General features: G+C 35.8%; 3 protein-coding genes and 1 pseudogene across 4 annotated transcripts; all 4 read left to right on the top strand.

Moving 5' to 3' along the window:
• The first annotated feature begins 309 nt into the window (after nt 1-309).
• Nucleotides 310-4,735, top strand: LOC142556199 (18S rRNA (guanine-N(7))-methyltransferase RID2-like; annotated as a pseudogene).
• Nucleotides 4,736-5,159: 424 nt separating this feature from the next.
• Nucleotides 5,160-12,679, top strand: LOC142556197 (plastid division protein CDP1, chloroplastic-like). Of its 2 annotated transcripts, none has more exons than XM_075667523.1 (12): nt 5,160-5,669; nt 6,151-6,264; nt 6,426-6,560; nt 6,747-6,851; nt 7,561-7,683; nt 8,048-8,416; nt 9,164-9,256; nt 9,351-9,470; nt 10,118-10,183; nt 10,301-11,098; nt 11,585-11,775; nt 12,329-12,679. In XM_075667523.1, exons 1-12 carry the CDS (start codon nt 5,364-5,366, stop codon nt 12,429-12,431), a joined length of 2,523 nt encoding a protein of 840 aa, XP_075523638.1. In that variant the 5' UTR covers nt 5,160-5,363; the 3' UTR covers nt 12,432-12,679. The 2 variants fall into 2 exon arrangements, with proteins under 2 accessions (XP_075523638.1, XP_075523637.1); XM_075667522.1 differs by having other exon boundaries at nt 5,163-5,669; nt 6,423-6,560.
• Nucleotides 12,680-14,400: 1,721 nt separating this feature from the next.
• LOC142556196 (dolichyl-diphosphooligosaccharide--protein glycosyltransferase subunit STT3B-like) lies at nt 14,401-21,408 on the top strand. The gene is given in 8 exon segments (XM_075667521.1): nt 14,401-14,954; nt 15,138-15,651; nt 16,372-16,401; nt 16,403-16,909; nt 18,500-18,954; nt 19,382-19,504; nt 20,089-20,148; nt 20,940-21,408. Coding segments are annotated over 8 exon segments (2,199 nt in total). The 5' UTR covers nt 14,401-14,574; the 3' UTR covers nt 21,070-21,408.
• A 628-nt stretch (nt 21,409-22,036) lies between these two features.
• On the top strand, nt 22,037-25,763 carry LOC142556194 (dehydrogenase/reductase SDR family member FEY-like). The gene is given in 9 exon segments (XM_075667518.1): nt 22,037-22,407; nt 22,665-22,785; nt 23,033-23,150; nt 23,468-23,484; nt 23,486-23,605; nt 23,787-23,888; nt 24,268-24,360; nt 24,979-25,051; nt 25,380-25,763. Coding segments are annotated over 9 exon segments (1,182 nt in total). The 5' UTR covers nt 22,037-22,126; the 3' UTR covers nt 25,637-25,763.
• The last annotated feature ends 191 nt before the right edge of the window (nt 25,764-25,954 follow it).

The following is a 25,954-nucleotide window of genomic DNA, read 5'->3' as shown; positions in this document are numbered from 1 at the left end:
AACGGGAAAAGACGGTAAGGAACTCGGCAAAATAGCCCCGTATTCTTATTAGGTACTAATATGTTTCTACAAGGAAAATAAGTGTACAATTTTTATGCACGTAATATCATTTGATTTGCAATTCTTTTTTGAGATATTTAATTTTCAAATTTTTTTAAGAATTAATTTTAAAGTGTACTTATATATAAATGGATTAATTCGCTCGATTCAAGCCCAAACGTGGAAATTCAGAACCTCTAGTTGGAAAAAAAAAAGAAAAAGAAAAAAATCAAATTTTGTTAAACCCTATATAGGGGATATATGCACTACAAGTATTTCGAAGCGACCACTTAAGCCGTCCAAGCAGCAGCCAACTCACACCGCGCGATCGCCGTCTACTTCTCCGCTTCCTCTAGCTTACGCCTCCACATACTCACCTCTCTCCGTCAATTCTCATCCTCGAGTCACCTTCAATCGCACAAACACTGGTCCCACTTCAAGCCAATCACCCAGGTAATACCCTAAGCTCAGTAATTTCCAAGTTTCTGTTTTGATGTTTTTTGCACAAAATATTGGTTGCTTGGGTAGACTCTCATGGCTTCGTTCTGATCCCATAAACACGGTATATCCTGCATTATATTCCGAAGAATTTTGTGTGAGTAAAATTCTTTTTTTTTTCTTTAGTGAAAATTTGTTTTCTTTCTTTCCTTTTTTATTTGGTGTATTTTTAACTGAGTGAAAGGAAATTTTTAAGTTCAGTTTCGAAGGGGGAGATTCAATGGGACCTCATCCCAAATTTTATTCGGCTAGGACCATACTTAAAAGTTAAAACTCCACTTTCTCGTACTTAAAAAGGTTTATTATCCAACTTTGAAACTGTCTAGTTGATGAGTGAATGACTTAGAGTTGGAGTCACAAAATTAAATATTACTATTAGCTTAACATTATTCTTTGGCAAGCTAAGGAAGAAGATGACATCTCGACCAGAGCTCCAAGCCCCACCAGAGATATTCTACAATGACGAGGAAGCTCGCAAGTACACATCTTCTTCTCGTATCATCGATATTCAGGTACTTTCTTTACTTGCATCTCCAATTTAATGGATGGATATATTAATGTTTTCTCGATGCTGTTGATCTCTTTAAAGGATAAACTTTCGGAGAGGGCGTTGGAGCTTCTTGCATTGCCTGATGACAACATACCCAGATTACTACTTGATATTGATAATTTTATATCCTTTATTTTTGGATTCAGTTCACATTAATTTCTCGTGAAGTTGGGTGTATATTAAAGTGTTTGTGATTGACTTGAACTCCATGAGTCCAGAATAATTAATTAGTTGATTGGTTTTGCTAGGGTAGAATTTAGATGGTTAATCGTGAGTTCAAGTTTCAAGTTGGTAAATCAACGCACATGGTGCATGATATGTCTGTAATTGTTCCATTTTTGAGGCCTCTGTATCAGTCCAATAAATCAAGCTACAAGAATAATGTTTGGATGCTAAATATTTCCCCCCAAAAATGTAGTGGTCAAGGAAGAGATACATAACGATTAGTTAAATATGAGTTGCCAAAAGAAATTGAAAAACCATAAAAGTAACATTTTATTTTTGTACCACTTTTTGTTGCTTCAACTTTTATCAATATATTTATGCAGTCCATAATTATGATAAAAGCGCTGGGTTGAGGGTTTTTGCAACTACTTGGGATTACGACTTGTGAATGTCTAATTTTCATGAAACACGACATACAAACAGTTTACCAAGGTTAATGCTTAACATATGTACTCAATTGTGATGGCTCACATAATTTCTAATGTGTATCTATACAAACTTATGTGAGTTTTCAAGATGCCAGGTTCTGCACTAGCCTTTTTAATTCTAATCGTTCACTTTTTCATTTTGATATTGCTGTAACCCTTTATTATTTCAATGGCTTTATTAGGTTGTGGATCAGGACTCAGCGGGGAGACATTAACTGAAAATGGTCACCAGTGGATTGGTTTAGATATATCACAAGCAATGTTAGGTATGTGGCTTTTCCTTTTTTATTATAGTCCGAATAACATACAACTTACTCATTCATGGTTCTATTTTAAAATTTGTTACTTTGTGACTAATCCAGACGTTGCATTGGAGCGTGAAGTTGAGGGTGACCTTGTGCTTAGTGACATGGGGCAGGTTGGCAGTTGGCACTAAAGTGTTTGGTTCATACCAATCACATTTCATTCTCAAAAGTTAATGGCATAAAAATTGTTTATTATTATTTTTATTTAATTCTTTATAGGCTTTGCATATATGCGGAATATAAATTTGAGAATCCAATGTCATCGTTTTACTTTGCCATTATTAAATAAATTTCTACATTTGCTCATAAATTGTGATTAAGATATCATAGTTGATCTTCAAGAAAAGGTTAGATCTTCTCCAGTAATCTTTAGAAATAAGAGATACATTCATTCAGAACTGGTGGATTTTTTTTTCCAAAACACACTTTTAGATGGGAAAACTTTATGGGTTCTGAATCAATCACCCTTCATCTCTTTTGTTGCTTTTGATTTGCTAAAGCTGGTTTGTAAATTGTGGTGGAAAAATGTAAATATTTGATCCCAAATCTCCACGCCCAGAATGATAATGATGATGAGAACCATAGGTAATACAATAAAATTAAATTAAGGTTTCTCAGATTTGTGGTAAAGTTGATTGGTTATATGTGAAGGAAATATTAGGTATAGGGATTCTTTATTTTCAACGAGTGAAAATATCATCCCACCAATCATTGCAACATTATTGTTTTAAAGCTTGCTGGTTTACCTTACCTATTTGAATTGAATGTCTAAAACTTGATCCATCATTTAGTTTGTGGCGTGTCATTTTTCTCTGTTTTGATTTGATGCATAATCATGTATGCACGTTAAACCATTGTAGGGTTTGGGGCTACGACCGGGGGTTCTTGATGGTGCCATTAGTATATCGGCTGTACAGGTTATTCTTCTGTACCTTTCTGATGATATGTGCTTTTATAGATATTAATTAATTAATATAGAGACCAATCCATGTAAGTGGTTTCAATTTTAAGAGTATAAAAGGTTTTTATAAATGGAAAACAATGATATTTTTGTGATGGTATATATCTGTACCTTGTGGCACCAGTAATTTCTTTAATTTGTGAAGTATTTTTCTGTACAAACTATTATGAAATTTAAATTATCGTGGACTTGATTCAGTTACCTGCAGTTGGGTTTAAATTTGCACTATCTATAACCATACACTTACATCTCTACGAAATAGGTTTCCGTAACCTATAGATCTCTTTCTTTTTTTCTCTTTTTTTGCAAATTATCCGTCTGATATCTTCATACTGTTCCATTCTCTCCTACCAGTGGTTGTGCAATGCAGACAAATCTTCTCACGATCCACGTTTGAGATTGAAGTATGTAATTTCTTCGGTCCTTTCATGTCTTGCATCGATACTGATAAATGGCACGTGTTGCTTTGTGATTGGCTGTTCGCTCATGCCTTCTGCAGTGAACATACAAATCTGAATTTTTAATAAATCATTGCAGGGCATTTTTTGGGTCATTGTACTGATGTTTAGCGCGTGGAGCAAGGGCCGTGTTGCAAGTGTATCCTGAAAATCTGGCTCAACGTGAGCTGATTCTAGGTTTTGCTATGCGAGCTGGCTTTTCTGGGGGTGTAGTTGTTGACTTCCCGCACAGGTATATAAAAGATTATGCATGAAATCTTGTTTTCAATAATTCCCACTATGTCCTGTCAGCTTCCTGGCATTTCTTCCCTCTAGTTTGTTTCTGTTAAGACTCCGAAATGATTTAGCAAAGAAATAACTAAGGAGACAAGCAAATAAGAAGGAATCAACATGATAAAGTTAATATATATGATATGCTATAATTTTTCTCAGAGTTGGCTCTGTACAAGGAATTTTACTTCCTTCAATTCCCTAGCAAAAGCTAATTAAATAAGAGTAAACAGAATAATCGACAACCCCAACTCTAACCAACTCCTTTCTTTTCATAACCCCTTTTCCCAGGCTGCTACTACTAAAATTCTCTTCATTAGTAGCCGCTGATTTTGGCCCATATCATTTAGGTCCGTAATAGTTTCATTTTTGAAGTGGATTCAAGACACAATATGTTGAAAATAAAAGAATGCTCCAGGTAAATAGTTGTCGCTCTAATCATAGGTTTTCTTCTTGTACAGTACCAAGAGTAGAAAAGAATACCTTGTACTCACTTGTGGGCCACCGTCTTTAAGAAGCGCCATTCCAAAAGGGAAAAATGAGGATGAGGAAAGTTGTGGTAATGAAGAGAGCAGCGGAGATGAAGAGAATGAATCCGTGAGTACATATTTTCTTGATCAGCAGATATATGTAGTGATAATCGAACACTTTATTGTTAATAACTTATCAAGTCTCTTTCCTGGAAACTTGGTACTTCAGTTTTCTTCTTTACGAAACAATACTTTCTCGATTGCAGGTTTGTGTATCTGACAGGCACGGACCTAGAAAAAAGCAGAAGTTAAATAAGAAGGTGAAAGGAAGAGTATGGGTTATGCGGAAGAAGGAACAAATGAGAAGAAAGGGCAACACCGTCCCTCCAGACACAAAGTACACTGCCCGGAAACGAAAAGCTCGATTTTAATCACCAAACATGTTTGGAATCCTCCTAACTGGTCTGGTTATTGAAATATGGCAAACATTTTATGGTGAATTTAGAAGCAGAATGTGACCTTGTGTTTGCCATATCAAATTTTGACCCTCGACGTTTTTTGTCTCCCTACCCTCAAAACACTATATTTTATGGTTTCATTTTCTTGTTTGTGGTTCCATAATGCATTGATATTTTTCAAATGAAAGTCGTATTTTGTCTTCTATATTTTTCACAAGGCTCCAAAAGCAAATGAGCCCGGAGATAATTGAATTACTAAACCAGTCATTCTGAAACTTAATTGTTGAATACATGTCTCTTTTACAAATATATTCCTTGCAAGTATTTTAATCATCTTCCTCCAAATTATGTCAAACATCTTCAAATATATTTTTATAATTCAGATAAAAAATTATAAATTTCAAATGTTTTTATTTTATATTTATATGATATTTTATGTTAATTAAATTTTTAAAACATTTGAAATCTACCATATTAACGTTTTATAATAATAAATTTCGATTTTTGTTGGGCTTCATTTACCTACCCTTTTCGGAACGCAAAAGCTGAAGTAACGGTTGAGTCATCTTCGCTCTCTCGATCTCCGAACATGGTTAAAATCGTTTTACTACTACGTTCAAGATCATGATCTTCGATTCTTCCTCTGTCGCCCGACGAATTTGTCCCAGAATATCGTTCAAATGAAGCTGCTCTAGAAATTTATGGCAAATATTCATGCATTGGTGACCAGTGTGAATGACATCTGCTGTTGTGGTCAGAACAGCGGCAGGTTTCATTGGAATGGCAGCTTTGTCTCTTTGAATAGGAGAAAAGGTTACCGTACGAAGAATAAATGTGGGAATTCTGGTTATCGCAACGGTGGCAGAGTTAGGGTTCCTGCGGTTGGTGGTCATCCATGGAGATTACGTGCTGCCACGGATCCTCGATTTGTTGAGGAAAGCACCAGCAGAAACAGCATTGTGAAGAATCAGGTCCCGTTTATCGAAATCCCCGTCACTTGCTACCAGGTTCTCACTATTTTTCTTTTTCTTTTATCTTTTGCTTTTTAATGAGAGTATGATTTTTCATCTTGATGATCTTATTTAGGGGTTCTTTTGATAGTTTATGCTTTTTTTCTCTCCTAATGATCTCGTGCCTTATGATACTCTTCAATGTGGTAGAATTTATGATGCAATGTATCAATATTGAGTCTACAAATGCAATCATAATGTTTTATGCGCTGCAAAATAGCTCAGTGTTTTAATAATTGGACATACTATGCTCCGATGCTATAGCAAAGCTTCTTTCACCTGGATTTCTTTTTAAGTCTTATTCTTGGTAGTGATCTGGATCCCTTTTCTGATTTTTCTCAGTAGGTGTACGTACCCTCAGAAGAGTTCGTTTTAATATCAGTCTCTAGCAAACTATAATTTTGGTAGTGATATCTTGTTTTATAATTTGATGCAAGGTTGTTTCTATTTGTTCACTTTTGATGTTGTATGCATGCAGATTCTTGGCCTTCATGATCAAGCGGAAAAAGATGAAATTGCTAAATCAGTAATACATCTGACAAATACAGAGATTGATGAGGGTTACACGGAAGATGTTGTTGTATCTCGCCCTGTATGGATTGAACTATATGGTTTTTTTGGTGCTGAATTTAATTATCTACATATGGATAGGATATTCTTTTGACTGGTTTTTTAAACCATTTTTACCTTTCCATAGCAGCTAACCTTCATAGTTATCTTATGAACGTATTTGCTGCTGATTTCCCGCAGAAGGTTCTGAAGGATGTGAGAGATAAACTTCTATTTGAACCAGAATATGCTGGAATTATCAAAGAAAATCAGCCTCCCAAATCTTCTCTTAAAATTCCATGGGATTGGTTGCCTGTGGTTCTTTGCCTTCTTCAGGAGGTATAGTTCAGTCAGTTAGTCGTATGAAGTTTCGATTGAAAAACTTTAGGCAGATTGCAAGTTTGCAAATCTTCTATTATAATCCAACTTTTGTATCGTTTCTGAGGTTATGCTATTCAACATTCGGGCTTTGAAAATGTATTCTGCCTATGTTGATTGTGATATTATTCAATTGAATCGATTTAGGCAGGAGAAGAGAAACTTGTGCTTGAAATTGGACGAAGAGCCATGCAGCATCCATGCTCAAAGCCATTTATTCATGATATGCTTCTTGCTATGGCCCTAGCAGAGGTAAGGAAAAAGTGGAGGTCAGAACCTTGAACAACTTTTTTCCTGGCAGTTTTCTGTTGTTTCCTTAGCTTACTACTAGGGATGGCAATAGGACGGAGCGGGGGCGGGTTTGCCATCCCCATCCCCGTCCCCTAATTATATCCCCGCTCCCATCCCCGCACCCATCCCCGTATCTACCTAATCGGGTAATCCCCGTCCCCGAACCCGCGGGGATAAAATCCCCGTCCCCGTCCCCGAACCCGTTTGAAACACCCGAATATATTATTGTATTTATATATATATAAGTATTATATTATATATATATATTACTGTATTTTTATATATATATATACATATTACTGTATATAATTTATATATATATTACTGTATTTTTATATATATATACATATTACTGTATATAATTTATATATATATATATATATTACTGTATATATTTCTTTTATATAATATATATATTACTGTATTTATAAATATATATAACTGTATATGTATATATATATGTTATCGGGGCGGGTTTGGGAGGGTTTGGTATGGGGATAGGATTCCCAAACCCGTCCCAATATATTTCGGGGATTTTTAAAAATTCCCGAACCCGAAACCAAACCCATTAACATATCCCCGAACCCGTCCCATTTCGGGTTTTCCCCGCGGAGCCCCGAAACCGCGGGGAAAATTGCCATCCCTACTTACTACATGTGATTTTTTGAAGTGTGTGATAGCTAATGTTGGTTTTGAGAAGCAAAATATTTCTCATGGATTTGAAGCCCTTGTTCACGCTCGATACCTTCTTGGAAGCAAGAGTTCGCTGGGCAAGTTGAAGCTGTTATCTCAGGTAACCTTCATTTAGTTTTATTTTTCCTTTAAATATGCTAAATTTGGCTGCCTCTTTTGTTTTGATGGATTATTACACCACCTGTTCAAAAAAAGTATTTTTTTCGCATCTCAATGAGGAATTTTTTTCGCGAGGTTATATATGGTACTGCAATTGAGTGGTGTTTGTGAACATTACATAGAAACACCACCTGTTATCTCTTTGAAGGAGACCAGGGATGGTTACAATTCACTTGTTGCTATGAAGATGTTTACTAAAATCATATATCTGAAATTTTCTAGCTTTTATTGGTCCCTATTGATTGTGGATATTTTTTATTTAGTTTAGATTGCTACTGTAGCTAGCCATTCGAAATTTCTTTCAGATTGAAGAATATTTAGAAAAGCTTGCTCCTGACTGTACATTGGAGCTATTGAGGATGCCTCATACGCCTGATAATACTGAACGAAGACGTGGAGCTATTTCAGCTTTGCAAGAGTTGCTCAGACAGGGCCTTGATGTTGAAACTTCTTGCCAAGTTCAAGACTGGCCATGCTTCTTGAATCAAGCACTAAAAGAACTCATGGCCTCTGAAATTGTCGATCTTATACCTTGGGATAATTTAGCTGTTACGAGGAAGAATAGGAAGTCGATCGAGTCGCAGAATCAAAGAACTGTTATTGATTCCGGTAGCTTCTATATGGTTATGTTAGCTCATATTGCTCTTGGTTTTTCAAGCAAACAAGTTGACTTGGTAAACTCTTAGATTTCTAAATTAGCTTCTTGTATATTCGTCTTAATCATAAAAATGTCGGTGCCTGCATATTTTAATTTTCCAACTCAGAAAAAACTGACTTGGATGTGATGTGATGGCTTATAATCTGTCTTGTGAGCTTTAGATTGATAAGGCAAGTGTTTGAGTTTTACTTATGAGTCAGAATCATATAGATTTCTAATCAGTAGCATGGCTAATTTTTTGGGCCTTAGAGCATCTGTCCTGGAGTTGTCAAACTCCAAACATTTTAAGACAAATTGTGGACTTGTGGGACATGCCCTCATTTGTTTTTAAAAGCTTTCTCAACTATGGGCATGTTGTGTATATGATAATGACACTCCTCTGGCACTTTGTGATCAAAATAGAATTTCTCCATTACCAAAAAGGTTGCTTTTTTAGTTTTTAGGTTCCTTGGAGAACAATTGAGTAACAGTGAATAACAGGAAAACAAAAGGAGTGGCCATGAAATGTCTATCGACCTCTGTCGTGTTAGGCCTTACTAATGGGCTTTCTGGATACTAATCTACTGTTTCAGTTATCATAATATGAAACTAAGAGACTACCCTTATATTCTATTTTCTGTTTTCTAATTACTTGGCAACTGTTGCAGTGTGGTCTATTATGTCTGATTTTGTGATATATGAGATACACATACCTGTGGGGCTAGAAAGAGTTTTAATAGTTTTCAGTTTTAAGAGATCATTGACTATATCTTTTCTTGTGTAGATAAACAAGGCAAAGTTAATTTGTGAATGTCTAACATCAGAAGGCTTTGATTTAAAATTTGAAGAAGCATTTTGTTCATTACTTCTTGGGCAGGTATACCTATTTGATTTTGCTTCTGTGGCATGAACTATTCTTTTCTTCTTGTCTTTTTTAACAAGAGTGAGTAATTTTGAGTCTCATAATCCAGAGCGATCAAGCAACAGCCGCTGAAAGATTAAGGCAACTAGAGGTGAACTCTAATCCCAGTTCCCAAAAGTCAACGCAAATGAAAAAAATTAAAGAAGTTTCAAGTGCAGACAAACCACTGGTACATGCTCAATTATTGATATATTCCATGCAGTTTGTGAAATTACAATACCCAATAGCGCGGGATATGAATCTAGTATTTATTTAATATTTGAATTTTAGTAATGCTAATGAAGTATTGGTCAATGTTAGATATGACTTAGAACTGATCATAGTTTTTTCATTGGAAAGTCTTCATACGATAGTTACGTATCCCCTTCCCATTTTCGTTTTCCAGGACAGCAAGAATCTTTTGTTACATCTTACATAAATGTCCTAATCCCTGGGATCAATTCATGTCAATGATAAATTTACAGCAAAAATTGTTGCCATCTTTTTCCTTAAAAAAATTATTTTTTTGCATTAAAATACGACGGAGACAGAAATTTGGGCTGTGGACTAATAATGAGTTAACTTCTTAATCACCTGGTGTTGGTTCCACAGGACAGTGATATATGTTGGAAGTAAAGAACAGAAATTTATTATATTGTTAGCTTTCTAAATATATTGTTGATGAAGAAAAAAGACTGGTAGAGGGGGAAATACACAGCAAGCAAAGGAGAGATGCATACAAAGGAGGGCGGCTTATGTTATAATTTAAAGCTCTTTTTTAAAGTTATAATATTCGGTAAAATATGATATTTATCAGTTTGTTCATTGAATTCGTAGGAAACATGGTTGATAGAAGCTGCACTTAGCTTGTTTCCAGATACCCGAGATTGTTCTCCATCTTTGGTAAAAGTTTTTTTTTTATCATGTGCTCCAAATTAATTAGTTCTCACTGAGGTGAAGATACTATAATTCAATCATGATTACAGACTGACTTCTTTTTTGTTATTATGGCATAAACAGGCTGACTTCTTTACCTGGGAAAAAAGAACTTCTGGAAAAAGGCATCATAAAAGAACAGCTCCAGCTGTATCGAACATCAGGCATAGACCACTGGCCATTGCTCTTCCATTAGATCGAAGGGATGAAGAACCAGTTTCGTCTGCAGTATCTTCGCTACATCTTGGAATAGCTGTGAAGCAACTTGCTCCTCCTGATCTCCAAATCCCGTTGACAGAAAGCATGGCCATTGATGGAGGCAGTGGTAACATACCATCTGCACAGCTGAAAAGAAGTTTAGGTTCAAAACAAGCTGATGTTTGGAAATTTTGGTTGAGCATAAGTCACGTGCTTGGAAAGATGATATATGCTGCAGCATTGGGCTTCATCTTGGTTGCTCTCCTTAAACTTAAAAACACACTATTCTGGAGGGCTGGAAATGGGGCTAGATGGAGGATGGACAAACAGAGTGCTGATACTAGCTCCCTTACTTGGAGTGCAGATTCTTCTACGGATTTAAGTCACCAATCTTTAGTAACAAAGAAAAATGGTATTGCTAGAAAATTTCAGAAGTTCCTTTCTGCACTTAAAGTGCACTTCGGTTATCACTCAGAAGCTGTTGATTTGAAAACGGCTTCCCTCTTCACTGGCATGTCATCGAACATGTCATCTTCGATGACATCAACTTATGGGCAGCAGTTGTCTGTCAAAGATGCTGAGATCCTTGTCAAGCGATGGCAAGCAATTAAAGCAGAAGCTCTGGGGCCTAACCATGATGTTCACGGCCTCCTGGAAGTCCTTGATGGTTCTATGCTAGTTCAGGTGACTACCTTATTAATTGTGGTTTAGTCATGCTCTACAAATATTTGAGCTCATAACTCTAAAATATGATATTGGATCAGTTTTATCCCATTTGTAATGTGTTTAATTTTTTAACAGACTCGGTGTTTTTTGGATCTACAGCAAGTATCCTGTAGAACTTGGATTGGAAAATCAGCCTGACTATTGTTTTAAATCTCTAATTAACAAATTACAATAAGGAGAATAAATGCTCTAAGTTTGGGACGAGTTCTCTGGTTTGAGATCCAATTGTAACAAAATACTCCCTCCTCCAACTGAAAAAAGAAAAAAAAAATAACGAAGAGAAAAGATGTTGAATGAGATTGGATTCTGTCTATATTTTCTGGGAAAATTCTGCTTAGCATTCAAAATAATAGACTTTAACCTTTCTGATTCTATTAAAACCTTATAGCATAATATCCTCAGGCTAACTGCTTGTTGTTTATTTCTGGTTTTCGATATTTCTAGTGGCAAAATTTGGCAGATGCTGCAAAAGGAAGATCCTGTTTTTGGAGATTTGTTTTATTGCAACTGGAAGTTACACGTGCTGACATTTTGAAAGATGGGGTTGGGAGGGAAATGGCCGAAATAGAGGTTTTCTTGGAAGAGGCAGCTGAGCTTGTGGACGAATCTCAGCCTAAGAATCCAACATACTACAGGTAATTTAACATTTTCTATCAAAACAAGTACTTGGAGCGGGGCGCTTGTAATTTTTATTTGTTTCTTTGATATTTGATCCATAAGAAAAGGTAGTTAAATGAGATAATCATGACCATATTAAAGGCAATCTATGAAAGCACGAGCCTATTATGTTATATTTGGTTGAAATTGTAGAGGTAGGCATCACTTACTATATCTGGTGATTAACATACAATTATTTCTGCCTTATTAAAAGTCATGAAGCTCTTTTTATCTTTCTTTTTTTTGAACTATCCTTGAAGAAAGACGAGAAGAATAATTAGTGCGACTGATTGCAAATCAAGAAGAACCAAGGACAAAATTTCTGAACTCCTGTGCATTTGACTATGTTTTTGAACTAGTAACAATCACTGTTATGCAGTTTCCATTCATGAGCATTCATACACTTTTTGTCTCCAAAGTAATGTTACAAACTTCCATTAACGACTGGCACGCTGAAAAGCTTGTTTCACAATCCTCTCTGGATATTCCTCTGGGATTAAAAGTTTCCTACATTCCAACCAATGTTTGCAGCCCCTATAAAATTCTTTATCTTCTGAAAAGGCAAGATGATGGATCGTGGAGGTTCTGTGAAGGAGATATTCTTACCACGTCGCAACCTTTGATCAATGACTAATTGCAGCAGAGTTTTAAAAAAACAGAGGATTCTCCACTCTCTTTTTACCTGTACACAAGAATCTGTAGCTTATCCTTACTAAGTAGACAGTTATTTCTGATTCCTTGATACTCTTTCTATCCATTTATTCAAGTTTATTATTTTTCAAATAAATTATTTGCCTGTCGTGTTTATGTAAATATGAAGTTATTGGATCTTGTAATGTATTTAGGTGACCAGCTGAGAATTTAAATTGCAAATAGGTTGTCATTCATATCTAACTCATTAAATCATTATATCGCATAAATTGATTGAATTTTGCAATTACGGAAAATGCGGGTTAACCTATCAATATCATTCCTTATTTTATTAAGTGAGAGAGGAATGTGAAAATTATCATTTGTTTTCCTACGTATTTTTATAAATTTACTGAATAATTATTATTATTTAATTATTTGTAGAACATTAAATTCTAAGCTTAACTTCATTAATTTATTGCATAAATAATGAATTATTCTTTTTTAATTATTGATAAAAACATATTAATTTTATAATTTTTAAAAGCACTATATCAAGTGTATATGCATTTAATATGAGTGTTTTTTTTTTTTTTGGGATAAATTAGCTACGAAGATGGACGTTATGGTGTGTGTGCGCGCATGTACTTGTACACCATATTGAAGGTGAGGGTCCTAGACCTTTGTTTTTGGTCAGTTGGTGTGGCATATATTGGGAAAAGCTGCAATTTATATTTTTTCCAATTTTGGTCACCGGAGTCCATCGTGATTGTCGGAAAAAATGATTGTCTACGTCTCTCACTTGCAGATAAAGATTATTAACTTCTATTCAGTTTCCTCTCCAATTCAATTCCAAAGATGGAAGAACTGCTTCATTTCGATGTTCGGCTCTTAGTGAAAAAAGAAAGAAAAAGAATGAAGATTTTGACAAAACAATAGGCAAACTCTGAATATTATATATGACCTTAAAATAACAGGGTGAGGAAGAATGAAGATTTTGAAAACAGAGAGACACAAAAGTTGGTAAAATCGATCGATTTCGACCCCCACCCCACAAGAAGCCGTTGAAGTTTCAGGGTTATTTGAATATACAGACTCCACCAAATAGCCAAATATGGGCCGGATTCTTACCAGCGCCGAGGAAAAAGAGAATCGTAAGCCTGTCACAAAGCTGCCACTGGCCATGATACCACAAGCGAAGCTTGCGGAAGAGCAGAAGGATTTATGAGAAAGTGGTAGGAGGGATTGAATCTATTAATTTTTTTTCTGATAAGAAAGAGCGGGATATTAATGACGAGGAAGAACCAGCAAGCATCGATGCATTGAAATTTGAGGGGATTGGCTATTTGGCTGCAAATAAATTGGGAGCAAGTTTGCTCGGGGAGTGTAAGAGGAAATGAATTGGCATGAGTTTTTTGGGATTCTTTCCTTTTTCATTTTGATGATTCCTTGAATTTTTCATGCAATGGTCGACTAAATTACAATTTTGAAATATGTATTTTGTTGTTTGATGTTCTATTGCATGTTATTTAGTACAGGATAAAGATGTTTTGTTGGTTGGATTCTAAGGAAAGATCGTCACTCTTAAATTATCTTTTTTTTTTTTACTATATTTATACAACTTAGAAGCATTTAATTGAAAAATATATTGTTTTTTGAAAAATGATATATCAGGCCATTAATTGTGATATATATATATATATATATATATGCAAATATTCTTCTTTTTTAAAAGGTCCGAGAGCATTCGATTGTACACGCACGCGAGCAACGGTATAAATATCTAAACCCCAATATAAGATGATGCATGTGTTCCTGATTTTCAAATTTAGATAATATTATTTTTTGATTTGAAATGGTATTATTTTGCTTAAAAAAAAAGAGAGAAAGAAAAGAAAAAGGTATTATAGAGGTAATTCTCATTTGGAAATGCGATATATCAAATGTTGACACGCTTCTTTTGTTTTTGGTGAACAAAGTCACTCCCACACACACTTGGCAAGAGTGATTGAAGAGTGGGTAGGGTTTAACGTTAATCCATACCGGAAATGGAGCCCAACCATTTTTAGCTCCAAGAAATTTCACAACCCTGATTAATCCAAGCACAGCGAAATTCTTGTTTTGATCGGCCGGATCGATCGATTACAATGGGCGCGGCGGCGAAAGTGGACAAGTTACCCATGGATCTACTCTCGTCCCAGGGAGTGAATTCAATGCTGAAATCCTTTAAACTGAAAACAAAGCAGCAGGAGCTCTTGATCCGTGTCACGATCCTTTTCTTGGTGTACGTTCTGGCCTTCATTACTCGTTTGTTCAGTGTGTTGCGTTACGAGAGCATGATCCACGAGTTTGACCCATACTTCAACTATCGGGTAACCCAGTACCTGACCCAAAAAGGGTATTACGAGTTCTGGAACTGGTTCGACTCAGAGAGCTGGTATCCGCTGGGTAGGATCATCGGTGGGACGCTCTATCCTGGTCTCATGGTTACGGCCGCCTTGATTTACTCGACCCTCCGCTTTCTTAGGTACATTCATTTTTTTTAATTGAATTACTGAAATTATACCTGGTATATATGGTTTTTAAAGTTTCCATGTCGTGTTGGGTAACAAGACCAAACTTTTAAGATATCATTGTTCTAAATCTTGCAAACTTAAGTTGCATGCATGTCATGCACACATCTCATATGAGTTTTTCCATCATTTTCTAGGTTTGCTGTGCACATCCGTGAAGTTTGTGTACTCACCGCTCCATTTTTTGCTTCCAACACAACTCTCGTTGCTTACTTCTTTGGAAAAGAGATATGGGACTCTGGTGCTGGACTTGTAGCAGCTGTATTAATTGCTGTCTGCCCAGGTTATATATCGAGGTCGGTGGCGGGCTCATATGATAACGAGGGTGTAGCCATATTTGCGTTACTGCTTACATTCTATCTGTTTGTTAAGGCTGTAAATACAGGCTCACTTGCTTGGGCCTTGGCCTCAGCTTTTGGGTATTTCTATATGGTTTCAGCATGGGGCGGTTATGTGTTCATTATCAATTTGATCCCACTATATGTGATGGTCCTTTTGGTTACTGGGAGATTCTCGATGAGATTATATGTGGCTTATAATTGCATGTATGTGCTGGGAATGTTACTGGCAATGCAAATTCGTTTTGTGGGATTTCAGCATGTCCAATCTGGAGAACACATGGCTGCAATGGGAGTGTTTTTCTTGATGCAGGTACAATTTATAATAATCAAATTTTTTATGGAACTCCCAGCCAAAAGTTATAGATATAAGCAGCTTGAGTAGCTGATTGACCCCTTTTGCTTTAATGTCCAAGTGGAATGAAACTTCGTCTTATGTCATGAAGTAGAGTTAATTCTAAGTTCCTGGAGTCGGACAGAAGTCATGACAAAAACAACTGGATGAAGATTATATTTAGATGCAATAACTTTGCTTTATTGTTTACTTAAATTGCAAAAGAATTATCATGACTGAAGCAATTGGAATTACTCACATCCTTTAGTCCGTAGAAACAACATTGACATGCAATCTAATATATCTGTTTACCAAGTGTTCGAAGATAGTAGATGCTTGCGGTAGGGGTTGACTACAGAATTTTCTGGATGCTATGTCTTGGGCAAGAGATTAGAGTTAGAAATATAATAGTATGCTTTAAAATTTCAATATTTCGGTCATTTACTTCTATTCCTTTTGGTTATTGCTGATTCACATAGTTTTAAACTTGACAATAATGATAACTGTGGGCAATGGCCACCAATTGCTGCATTTCTGAAATCTCATCCAAGTAGAGGTGGTAGCCTTCAGTTCACATATAGTTAATACCTATTGTTGGTTTGTTGTTTTATCTATTTCCCCCTTGTGTATACATATAGAATCCATTGGAGGGTTCACTGTCAATCATCTAATTGTCATTAATTTCAATTTTTTATGCAGGTTTTCTACTTTTTGGATTGGGTTAAGCACCTTACTAGATGATCCAAAGTTGTTTCAGGCATTCCTGAGGATCACAGTGACCTTTACAGTAGGTTTGGGAGCCATAGCTCTGGGAGTTGGAACTGCCTCTGGATATATTTCTCCATGGACTGGTCGATTTTATTCCCTCTTGGATCCAACATATGCAAAAGATCACATTCCGATCATTGCATCTGTCTCCGAACATCAGCCGACGGCATGGTCATCTTTCATGTTTGATTTTCACGTGTTGTTGCTACTTTTCCCTGCTGGTCTGTATTTCTGCTTCAAACGTTTGTCAGATGTGACGATATTCATAGTGATGTATGGTCTCACTAGCATGTACTTTGCTGGAGTCATGGTGCGGTTAATACTTGTTGCTACACCTGCAGTATGTCTCATCAGTGCCATTGCAGTCTCAGCCACCATAAAGAACTTAACTCAGCTGGTGAGATTAAAAAGCAAGCCCGCCATTGGCGGTATGAGTAAAGGAACAACTGGCTCCAAAACTTCTTCAAAGGTTGGCTCCTGGTGCTTACTTTTTCAAATAATCTTTTATTCAAGATATGAGGAATTTTATTGCAATACAGGATTATAATAAATGCTTGATTGATATGATGAGCAGTTCTCTGACTGATTGGATGGTAACCTATATTTTTCTAAGTCAAACAATATTATTTAAGAAAATTAGAAGCAACTTCTGGAACAATATGCTGTTGTACAGAAGATGTTATTGATTTGTTAAAAAAACGTTTTATTGTGTTTGAATTTCTATAAGAACTGTAGGGGAAGAATATTGGAGTATTAACGGCAAAAAATAGAGCATGGGCCAATAAATATTTAAGAGTGGTCTAAAAGTGCTCCAGATGAAAATTGATTATTTGATCTTTCAAAAAGTGAAAAAGAGAATAGATTATCAGGGAACCTATTGAGAGGCTTGGGAGCTTTGAAAGATGCCAGCCAGCATGGCAGCTAGATGCACCAGTGAAGAGGAAGTGATGGAATTTATCTGTTGAGGTGGTTAAGAAGGATCCTATAGTTTTGGTTAGAATTAGAAATGACCCGTCACAAAGTGGAGATAAAACTTTACCCAGTGTTGTTGAAACCTAAATATAAGTTCCGAGAGTTCTTTCTTCATGCATGTCTTTTCTGAGGCTTCTGATGGCATCAGTTTGTTGAAAACGCTGCTAGTTTTATTAGATGTTTTATTGTCTTTCCCTAGGAAACAGATTACAAACAGAAATTGTACAAAGAAAAGAGGTGACAGTAAAACTATCCATTTTCAACTTATAATTGCTCCAAAAATAGCAGCGGTCAAGAATCTGGTAAAACATCTAGCTTTCAGTAATTCTGTGATCACGTAGATTCTTTCTTTTCCTTTCTGAAATTCATCAAATAGATTCTACTTTGTGTTTTATTGACAACTGACATTAATGAAGTTCCTAACTCAGGCTTGTAACAATGAAAATCTCAAGCCAATGAGGTTGAAAAATTGTATGAACTCGAAACTTAATATTATAGTTAGTCTTGAACCTGCGCCATTCTCATGATCTTTAACGTAACAAAAAAATTCTAAAAATTATAGTTCTAGATAATGTGATTGTTGGATTAATAAACATTTGCTATTTCATAATTTTCCTCTCTTTTCTACATTTTACTTCTCAGGACTCTTGGTATTCTCCTTCATTAGGAGATTGATAAGTATGAGTATTGAAATTAGGCAGGAAGGAAAGTGACTATATATTTTACTGGTCGTTACATAATAAGTGCTATAATTCATCTCTATACAATGCCTATTATTCTCTTAGTTTGAAATATGATGAATAGATTAAGTAATCTGAAGGGTAGGCTAACTTTATATACAAAATGTTGTAGTTCATCCACAATGCCTTTTATGTAGTTTTGATTCGCTGAAGACAAAGACTATATCAAGTTAACATGTCAATTCCGAATAACACATCACGATGTTATTGTTTTAATATCAGGGCCACTTTGTATATGAAATTCAGTGCTCATACTCTTGTTCTAGCTTATCAAGGTATTTTTGACGTGATCTTTAAAAGCAGTTACAGGTGAGTGAATAATCTTACTTTTCTTTGTCTCACAACAGGCTTCGCTGGATCAATCTATGCCTTTTCAGAGAAATGGGGCTTTAGCATTGCTTTTTGGAGCATTTTACTTGCTCAGCAGATATGCGATCCACTGTACTTGGGTTACATCAGAGGCTTACTCTTCTCCATCAATTGTCTTAGCTGCCAGGGGTGCTCATGGGAATAGAGTAATTTTTGATGACTACCGTGAAGCATATTTTTGGCTGCGACAGAATACTCCTCAGGATGCCAAAGTGATGTCTTGGTGGGATTACGGCTACCAGATTACTGCCATGGCAAATAGAACAGTGATTGTTGACAATAACACTTGGAATAACACACATATTGCCACTGTTGGGCGTGCTATGTCATCCTATGAGAATGAGGCTTATGATATAATGAGATCACTCGATGTTGACTATGTACTAGTGGTGTTTGGTGGTGTTACTGGTTATTCATCTGATGATATTAACAAGTACATAACTTGAATCTCTAGCTTATAATTCTGATTTATTACTGCTGCTGTTTGCAAGATTGCTCAACACGGCTGCCTTTTTAGATGATAAAAATAGTAAAAAATTCCTATGAACTCGAAACTAGAAGGCATAATTAATCTTGAAAATTCCCATGGTTCATGGTCACATATTTTTCTCATCATTTTATTGTACTGCACCGCTGAGCCAAAAGGTCTAAACAGTAGGAATATAGTCCTGGTTCTCGTTTCTTTATGTATATCTGCTGCTGGATTTGGTTTTAAGCTTGCGATACATTACTAATATGTCTATTGATATGCATGTGAGCACGCAATACTGCTGTCTCAATGATTTATTGATTTTTTATTGCCTTGTGCTTTAGATACTTTCTGTGCAGCTCACAAATTCATATGATCCATTTTGTATCAGATTTTTATGGATGGTCAGAATTGGAGGTGGAGTTTTTCCTGTCATTAAGGAACCTGATTACCTTGTTAACGGAGAGTATCGTGTTGACAGAGGTGCAGCTCCGAAGATGTTAAATTGTCTGATGTAAGTATATTTTCATGTCTTACTATTGGTTTAAATTTTACATTTTTTCACTAGTGATTGTTATGGTTGTGGAAGATACGTGTTTTTGACAAAATTTACTTCAAAACAAGAACCTCTGACTAGGTCTTGAGGCCCATATTAAATTTTGTTGTTGCGGGATCTTGAAGTATTGTAGCATGTGCCAAAAATTGGATCTCTGATAATCCAAAAAATGAGTACGGCCTGCATTATGATAGGTTTCACCTCTTTGGCAGGCATACATTCCCGCATGAATTGTAACATAAATCTTGTGAAGCTTACTGTCCATGAATAGCTATAAAAATTACCTTAAAGTATCATATGATATTTTGTGTCCTTGGTATTATGATTCTGCTATGCTTGTCAAGGAAAATGCATGCTTGCATATATAGTATAGTGGAGTAACCACCTTTACAGCGACAGTTTTTGATTTATTATATTTTGGATGTGATTATTATTTTGTTGATTTTTCATGATCCTATGAGATTGTAGATAGTAAAAAGAACTCTGTATCTTATGTTTTTAGCATGATAAATGTCATTATATTTCACTTGAATCCACAACAGGTACAAGCTATCATATTATCGATTCGGTGAAATGACAACAGAATATGGAAAGCCTCCTGGGTGAGTTACTAGTTTAAATCTTTGCTTTTGTTTTTGCTGAAGCTTGAATCGTCCACATTTTGGCTGTTCACTTAATAGCAAACCAAGGATTTCCTGAATATGCTATCGAGGATGATGTTTTTTTAGTCATATCTACTTGTGAAGTGTGAATGTAGATAATGCCGAGCGTCCATTTTCTGTCCATGCAAAGCTTCCAGAGCTCGCAAGTGTTGTTTTATCTACTCACATTGAGTTGGACATGCTGTGCACCTTACACAGCAGATGGGAAAAAATGTTGAGAGAATAAGGCACATTTTCTCTATCCAGTTGTATTTTCTTTAGTATTTCACTTCTGAAACACATGGATCCAAGGTGCTTATAAAATTTTATATGGTTGCTGGATACCAATAACTGCACTGGGAACGTCTGTTCGAAAATTTTGAAATCTGTGGGTTACTCAAAGCCTGGATGCGAAAGTATCCTCTCTCAAATGGCAGCTAGAGATTGGGGGATTCATTTGTCTTTAGCTGGCTGTTTAAGTTTCTGCGAGATCTTGTATATGTACGATGGGATAACTAGTGAAAGTCGATAGGTGACCTCATATCTAAATGTGATCTATCGTTTATTTATAGCATAATATTATTGGAACAAGTCTACATTTCTGCGTATGCAACCTTGTATCATCATGAATTTGAATCCAAATTATCTGTGAGCCTATGAGTACAATCATGAATATCTCTGGACTGTGGGATACTCTATGACTTTATTTTGCTGCATGAGTTGCGTAGTAACTGGCCGTCTTCTCTGAACAGATACGACAGGGCTAGAGGAGTAGAAATAGGAAATAAAGACATAAAGCTGGAACATTTGGAAGAGGCATTCACCACATCAAACTGGATAGTCAGAATTTACAAGGTGAAACCCCCCAACAATAGGTGGTGATAAACTCCCCTCCTCCATGTTGCACGAATCCGGATGTTTAAGTAGTGCTGAGTCGAAGGGTATTTGAAGTATACCATTACATTAAAGTGCTGGCATTTGGGGAATTTTTTTATATATATATTTCAGATTTTTGTAGTTTTTTTTTACCTCCTAATATATTGCCACAAAGGGATGATTTCAGCTCACTATTTGTGTTGGGCATGGAGAGTTTGGGATGAGAGTTCAGGTTACAATTAGTTTTTCCTTTTGATGAAAATCTGCTTTTTTGGTCCAAATTTTTTACATTTTATAACACTTTCCCTTTTTATTAAACATAAAATAATTTGTTGGTTTTACCTATATATGTATATATTAGGTATTGCGTCAAATTTCCTCACTGTTTCCATCGCGTGAAATCAAATTAAATTTACTTATTAAGTCTTATATCATTTCAACTAAAATAATATAAATATTAACAAAAAAGATTGAAAAATTATTTAACGGTGGAAAAATGAGAACTTTTTCTCCAAAGAAACTGTTTTCCAAAAGCCAGAAGTACATAAATAAATAATCATTGATATATATAAATTATAAATATTCACTACCAAATATATAGTATATATTTTTAATCTTTAATGAATATTCCCTTCAGCCAATAAACACATACACACACATATTGTGATATAAAATTATCATTTTTTCCAAAAAAAAACATTTTTACCATAAAAATATGAATTTAAATACCTTTACCATAAAATAAATTAAACTTAAGCACATGTGATTCATTAGATAAATCAATAAATAAATTTAAGTAATTCATTATTTTAGATATTTATTACTATTATTATTATTATAAAATTAAGGAATATATTTTAGTCGAAATAATATTAGTTGGCTATATAGAGATACGTAAAATCGACAGCACAGATTTAAACAAACGGGGAATCGAATCTCTCTCTCTCTCTCTCTCTCACACACACCACACACACACACACACACACACACTATTAGATTAGAAAAATAATTCGAATCAACGGAAGCAAGCATATCTGAATCAATCTCCTCGTGTGAGAGAAAAATGGCGTCCCAATCTTCTTCAGCTGGCATGGGAAAGGATAAGGAGAAGGAAAATGGCAAGCCCTTGGCCTCGGATAAAGTTGAAATGCAGGCCACGAAGAAGAAGAAGGAAGGCCTGGGTTGGCTTAGTTGGCTAACTGGTTGGTTTTATCTGGTTTACGAGATGCTTTTCCAGAGGATTCTAGCCAGCCATTTGCAGAATCCAATGCCCCTTCCTCCTCTCAATGACCTCACCTTCATTGTTACAGGATCCACCTCCGGGATCGGCAAAGAAATCGCTAGGTTATTCTGCGTATACTTTCTGATACACGCATTTTTGCTGATATTCCAGCTTTTTTTTCCCTCAAAATGTTTCCTTTGATATGTATGCTTGCTTTAGCTGTAGTAAAACGATCACTTGATTTTTTATGGAATGTGAAGTTGATGCCGAAGGCAGATGATTCCTTGTGGGAATTTCAGGTCTTGAACTTGGAAAATTCATAATTACGAGTTTTTGGTTTATTTATATATAAAGGATCTGATATCTTAAGCTACAACAGGCAATTGGCGGAAGCAGGAGCGCATGTTGTGATGGCAGTAAGAAATTCAAAGGCTGCTAATGAGTTGATAAAGAAATGGCAGGAAGAGTGGTTAGGAAGGGGTCTTCCTCTTAATATGGAGGTACTTAATGTATGAAGTCAACTCATAAATTTGGTTAAACGGTTATGGTGAATCTACAAACATGTTATAAGGAACATCAATTTTTCCTGCATGTGGTCCAATTTATGCTCGTGCATTCCATTTGAGACTGTATTTTTCAATTAAATAAAATAATATCTTCACCCTCTTTTTTTCTTCTTATAAGATTATTGCTAGTAAAATTTGCAAAGTTTCATTGCGACAAACTTTAACACGTGCAATTTTAAAGGTCATGGAACTTGATCTTCTTTCTCTGGACTCGATTGTGAGATTCGCTGAAGCTTGGAATACACGTTCGGCACCTCTCCATGCTCTCATCAACAATGCTGGAATATTTTCCATTGGAGGTTCATATTTAATTTACTCTAAAAATTACTACTTGTGTGACAAGTCTTTCCCTTATGGTTGGCAGTAATAAGCTTATTTTGATTTTGCATTAATCCTTCATGAATGAAAGTTTGCACTGCCATTTGCGTATGCATCGAAGTTAGATTAATATTTTCGACTTTAACTCAAATGTGCTGTATCCAATTGTTTCCTGTGATTTTTTTGGTCCATAGGAATACATTTGTTGATTTGCTGATACATATCTTGTTACTTTTAAGCAAAGAAAATAGGTAATCTATTTGATTGCATCCTGGTTGCTCTATTTCTTTGGATTCAGAACCACAAAAATTTTCGAAAGGACGGTTATGAAGAGTACATGCAAGTGAACCATCTAGCTCCATCTCTGCTTTCAGTATTGCTTTTGCCTTCCCTCATTAGAGGCTCACCTAGCCGCATTATTAATGTGAATTCTATTGTAAGTTTTACAAGCACTGTGTGCATATTAATTGTTTCAGTGTCATTTAACTTGAATTTGCGACTTTTCTTGTTTGAACCTGAGAGGACTTACATGATCGCTCATTATGGATTGCCAAAATACTGTTTAAGAGAAACGTTGGCTGCTCAAACTGAGAGTAATTTGTTTTGGTTGTTTGTAGATGCATTATGTAGGATTTGTGGATACAGAAGATATGAATGTTGTATCTGGAAAAAGAAAATACACAAGTTTGGTGGGATACTCGAGCAGTAAACTAGCAGAGGTGTGCCCAACCACTTGCTTAAAACTTCAGCAATTACTTTTTGGCTTTCGATGACATGCAAATCTCTTATTGATCCTATTTTCAATAGTGAGTTGGCAATACTTTAATGTAAGAGTAGCTTCCATGTCTTAAACTCATAATTTTACATTTCCGAGGTTAATGCTATTGGTAGAGGTGAGTGGAGACAACTCTTTTTCTGTATTTGGGTTTAAAAAATTGTTGAGAACCTCAACTACCTCCTTGGCAGTCCATCGGGGGCCTTCTTTTCCATTATTCCCTTTTGTGGTTCCTGTGAAAAGAATAAGCTTCCAAATTTGATCATCACCTTAAAGTGCTGGTTCAAGTCTCGTTAATACTACCTTGATATTTGTGAATGCAGATCATGTTCAGCAGTATTCTTAATAAGCGGCTTCCAGCTGAAGCTGGCATAAATGTAGTGTGTGTTTCTCCTGGAATAGTGCACACCAACGTCGTAAGTAACCAATCTGTACTAGGATTTTGACCTATTAATCAGTATCTTAAATTCTTGTGTATTTATTCATTTAGAAGTGGTTGTATGGTTATTGTTTCTGAAACAAGAGTCGAATCATAGCATTTGGAGGAAATTGGATATTTTTGCTTACATCTTTTTCTGGTTTGTATTGTTGTTCTCTGGCATCACATGCTCCTCTGAAAATCATTGGGCCGAACAACTTTTCACAAAGTTAATGCTAGGTGGCTAATGCCAGATGCATCGAGCTACTTGTTGAGACATTTTATAAGGCACTTTCGTCCTTGGTAGTTAGTTTATGATAGGATTAATAACCAATCTTATGAAATTAATCTCTAAAATTATTCTGCACGTAAAAAACAAGCACTAGATTGGTTAGGATGTAGACTGGTAGGTTTGATGAATATATTTACTTATTTTTAGACCGTAGAGAGCCTTGTAAGGCTTTTAATACCTCAGCATTTCTTAGTATCATGGGAATGCTTTTTCTTGGTCCTCTATATTATATGCAAGTAGTTGTGTGATAAGATTTCGGTTCATTGTAATAATTGATAATTGTCTACTCATTGTACACATTAAAGTTTGAGTTGGTAAATGCAGGCTCGGGATCTTCCAAAGATTGTTCAAGCTGGGTATCATTTAATTCCCTATTTTATTTTCAGCGCAGAAGAAGGTACATCTTCTGAATTTTTCATCATTTTCCAATCAAGTTTTTTTTTTTTAATTTATATATAATACATGTCTACGAGAAATTATAGTCTACGCTACATGAAGCCTCATCACCCATTTTCTATTTTGCTTGACGAGCGATGTTCTCTCTTGATGTAAGATCACACAAACTATTGAAAATTCTTAGACTTGGCGTATATTCCTTGGGCATGCTGCTGTCCACTGCATACACAACACAATGCGTCAGTTTTTTTCCTCATTATTCTCTCTTTGCTCTCAACATCTACTAAACCAGCCAGTGAAAAACTAGTCATATTTTTTGGCAATTGCAGGCTCCAGAAGTGCACTTTTTGCTGCCACCGATCCCCAACTGCCAGAGTACTGTGAGTCGCTGAAAGCAGAAGATTGGCCAGTCTGTGCTTTCATCTCTCATGACTGTCGTCCCGCAAATCCATCTGAAGAAGCACACGACATTGAAACTTGTTATAAGGTTTGGGAGAAGACATTAAAGTTGGTTGGGTTACCGTCGGATGCAGTAGAGAGACTTATACAAGGGGAAGAAGTCGAGTGCAAATATGGAGCCTCCTAATAGGTTACAGACCTTTTAGTTTTGTCCTGTGTCCATCTAGTTCAGGCTATCTTGCACAGAACATGGGATTTCATCTTGTTCAATAGCTACGGAATGGCCGAATCTAATATCGAGCTTTTTCACGGTACTCTACTTTCTTGGATACCAGAAACATGGAATGCAGATTGTATGACGCATTTTAGCTTATATATCCTAAGGAAGAGGGTTATTTCCTTACTGAGAAACTATGGTATGATACAGGACATGATAACATGAGGTACTTCAATCCCAAGTAGCCAAATCTGCTTCAATATATGGTCTGTAACAGAGAAATTTAGA

Source organism: Primulina tabacum, chromosome 9, assembly GCF_025594145.1.
Source record: "Primulina tabacum isolate GXHZ01 chromosome 9, ASM2559414v2, whole genome shotgun sequence".
NCBI classification, from domain to species: Eukaryota; Viridiplantae; Streptophyta; class Magnoliopsida; order Lamiales; family Gesneriaceae; genus Primulina; species Primulina tabacum.
Note: the sequence above shows the minus strand (reverse complement) of the source record. Positions and strands in the feature narration are given on the sequence as shown.

Coding starts and splice junctions, on each gene's coding strand:
- LOC142556197 (XM_075667522.1), top strand. CDS start 5,364: ATGGCAAATATTCATGCATTGGTGACCAGTGTGAATGACATCTGCTGT. Junction 5,670..6,150: donor TCCCCGTCACTTGCTACCAG/GTTCTCACTATT, acceptor GTATGCATGCAG/ATTCTTGGCCTTCATGATCA. Junction 9,471..10,117: donor CAAGTGCAGACAAACCACTG/GTACATGCTCAA, acceptor TTGAATTCGTAG/GAAACATGGTTGATAGAAGC.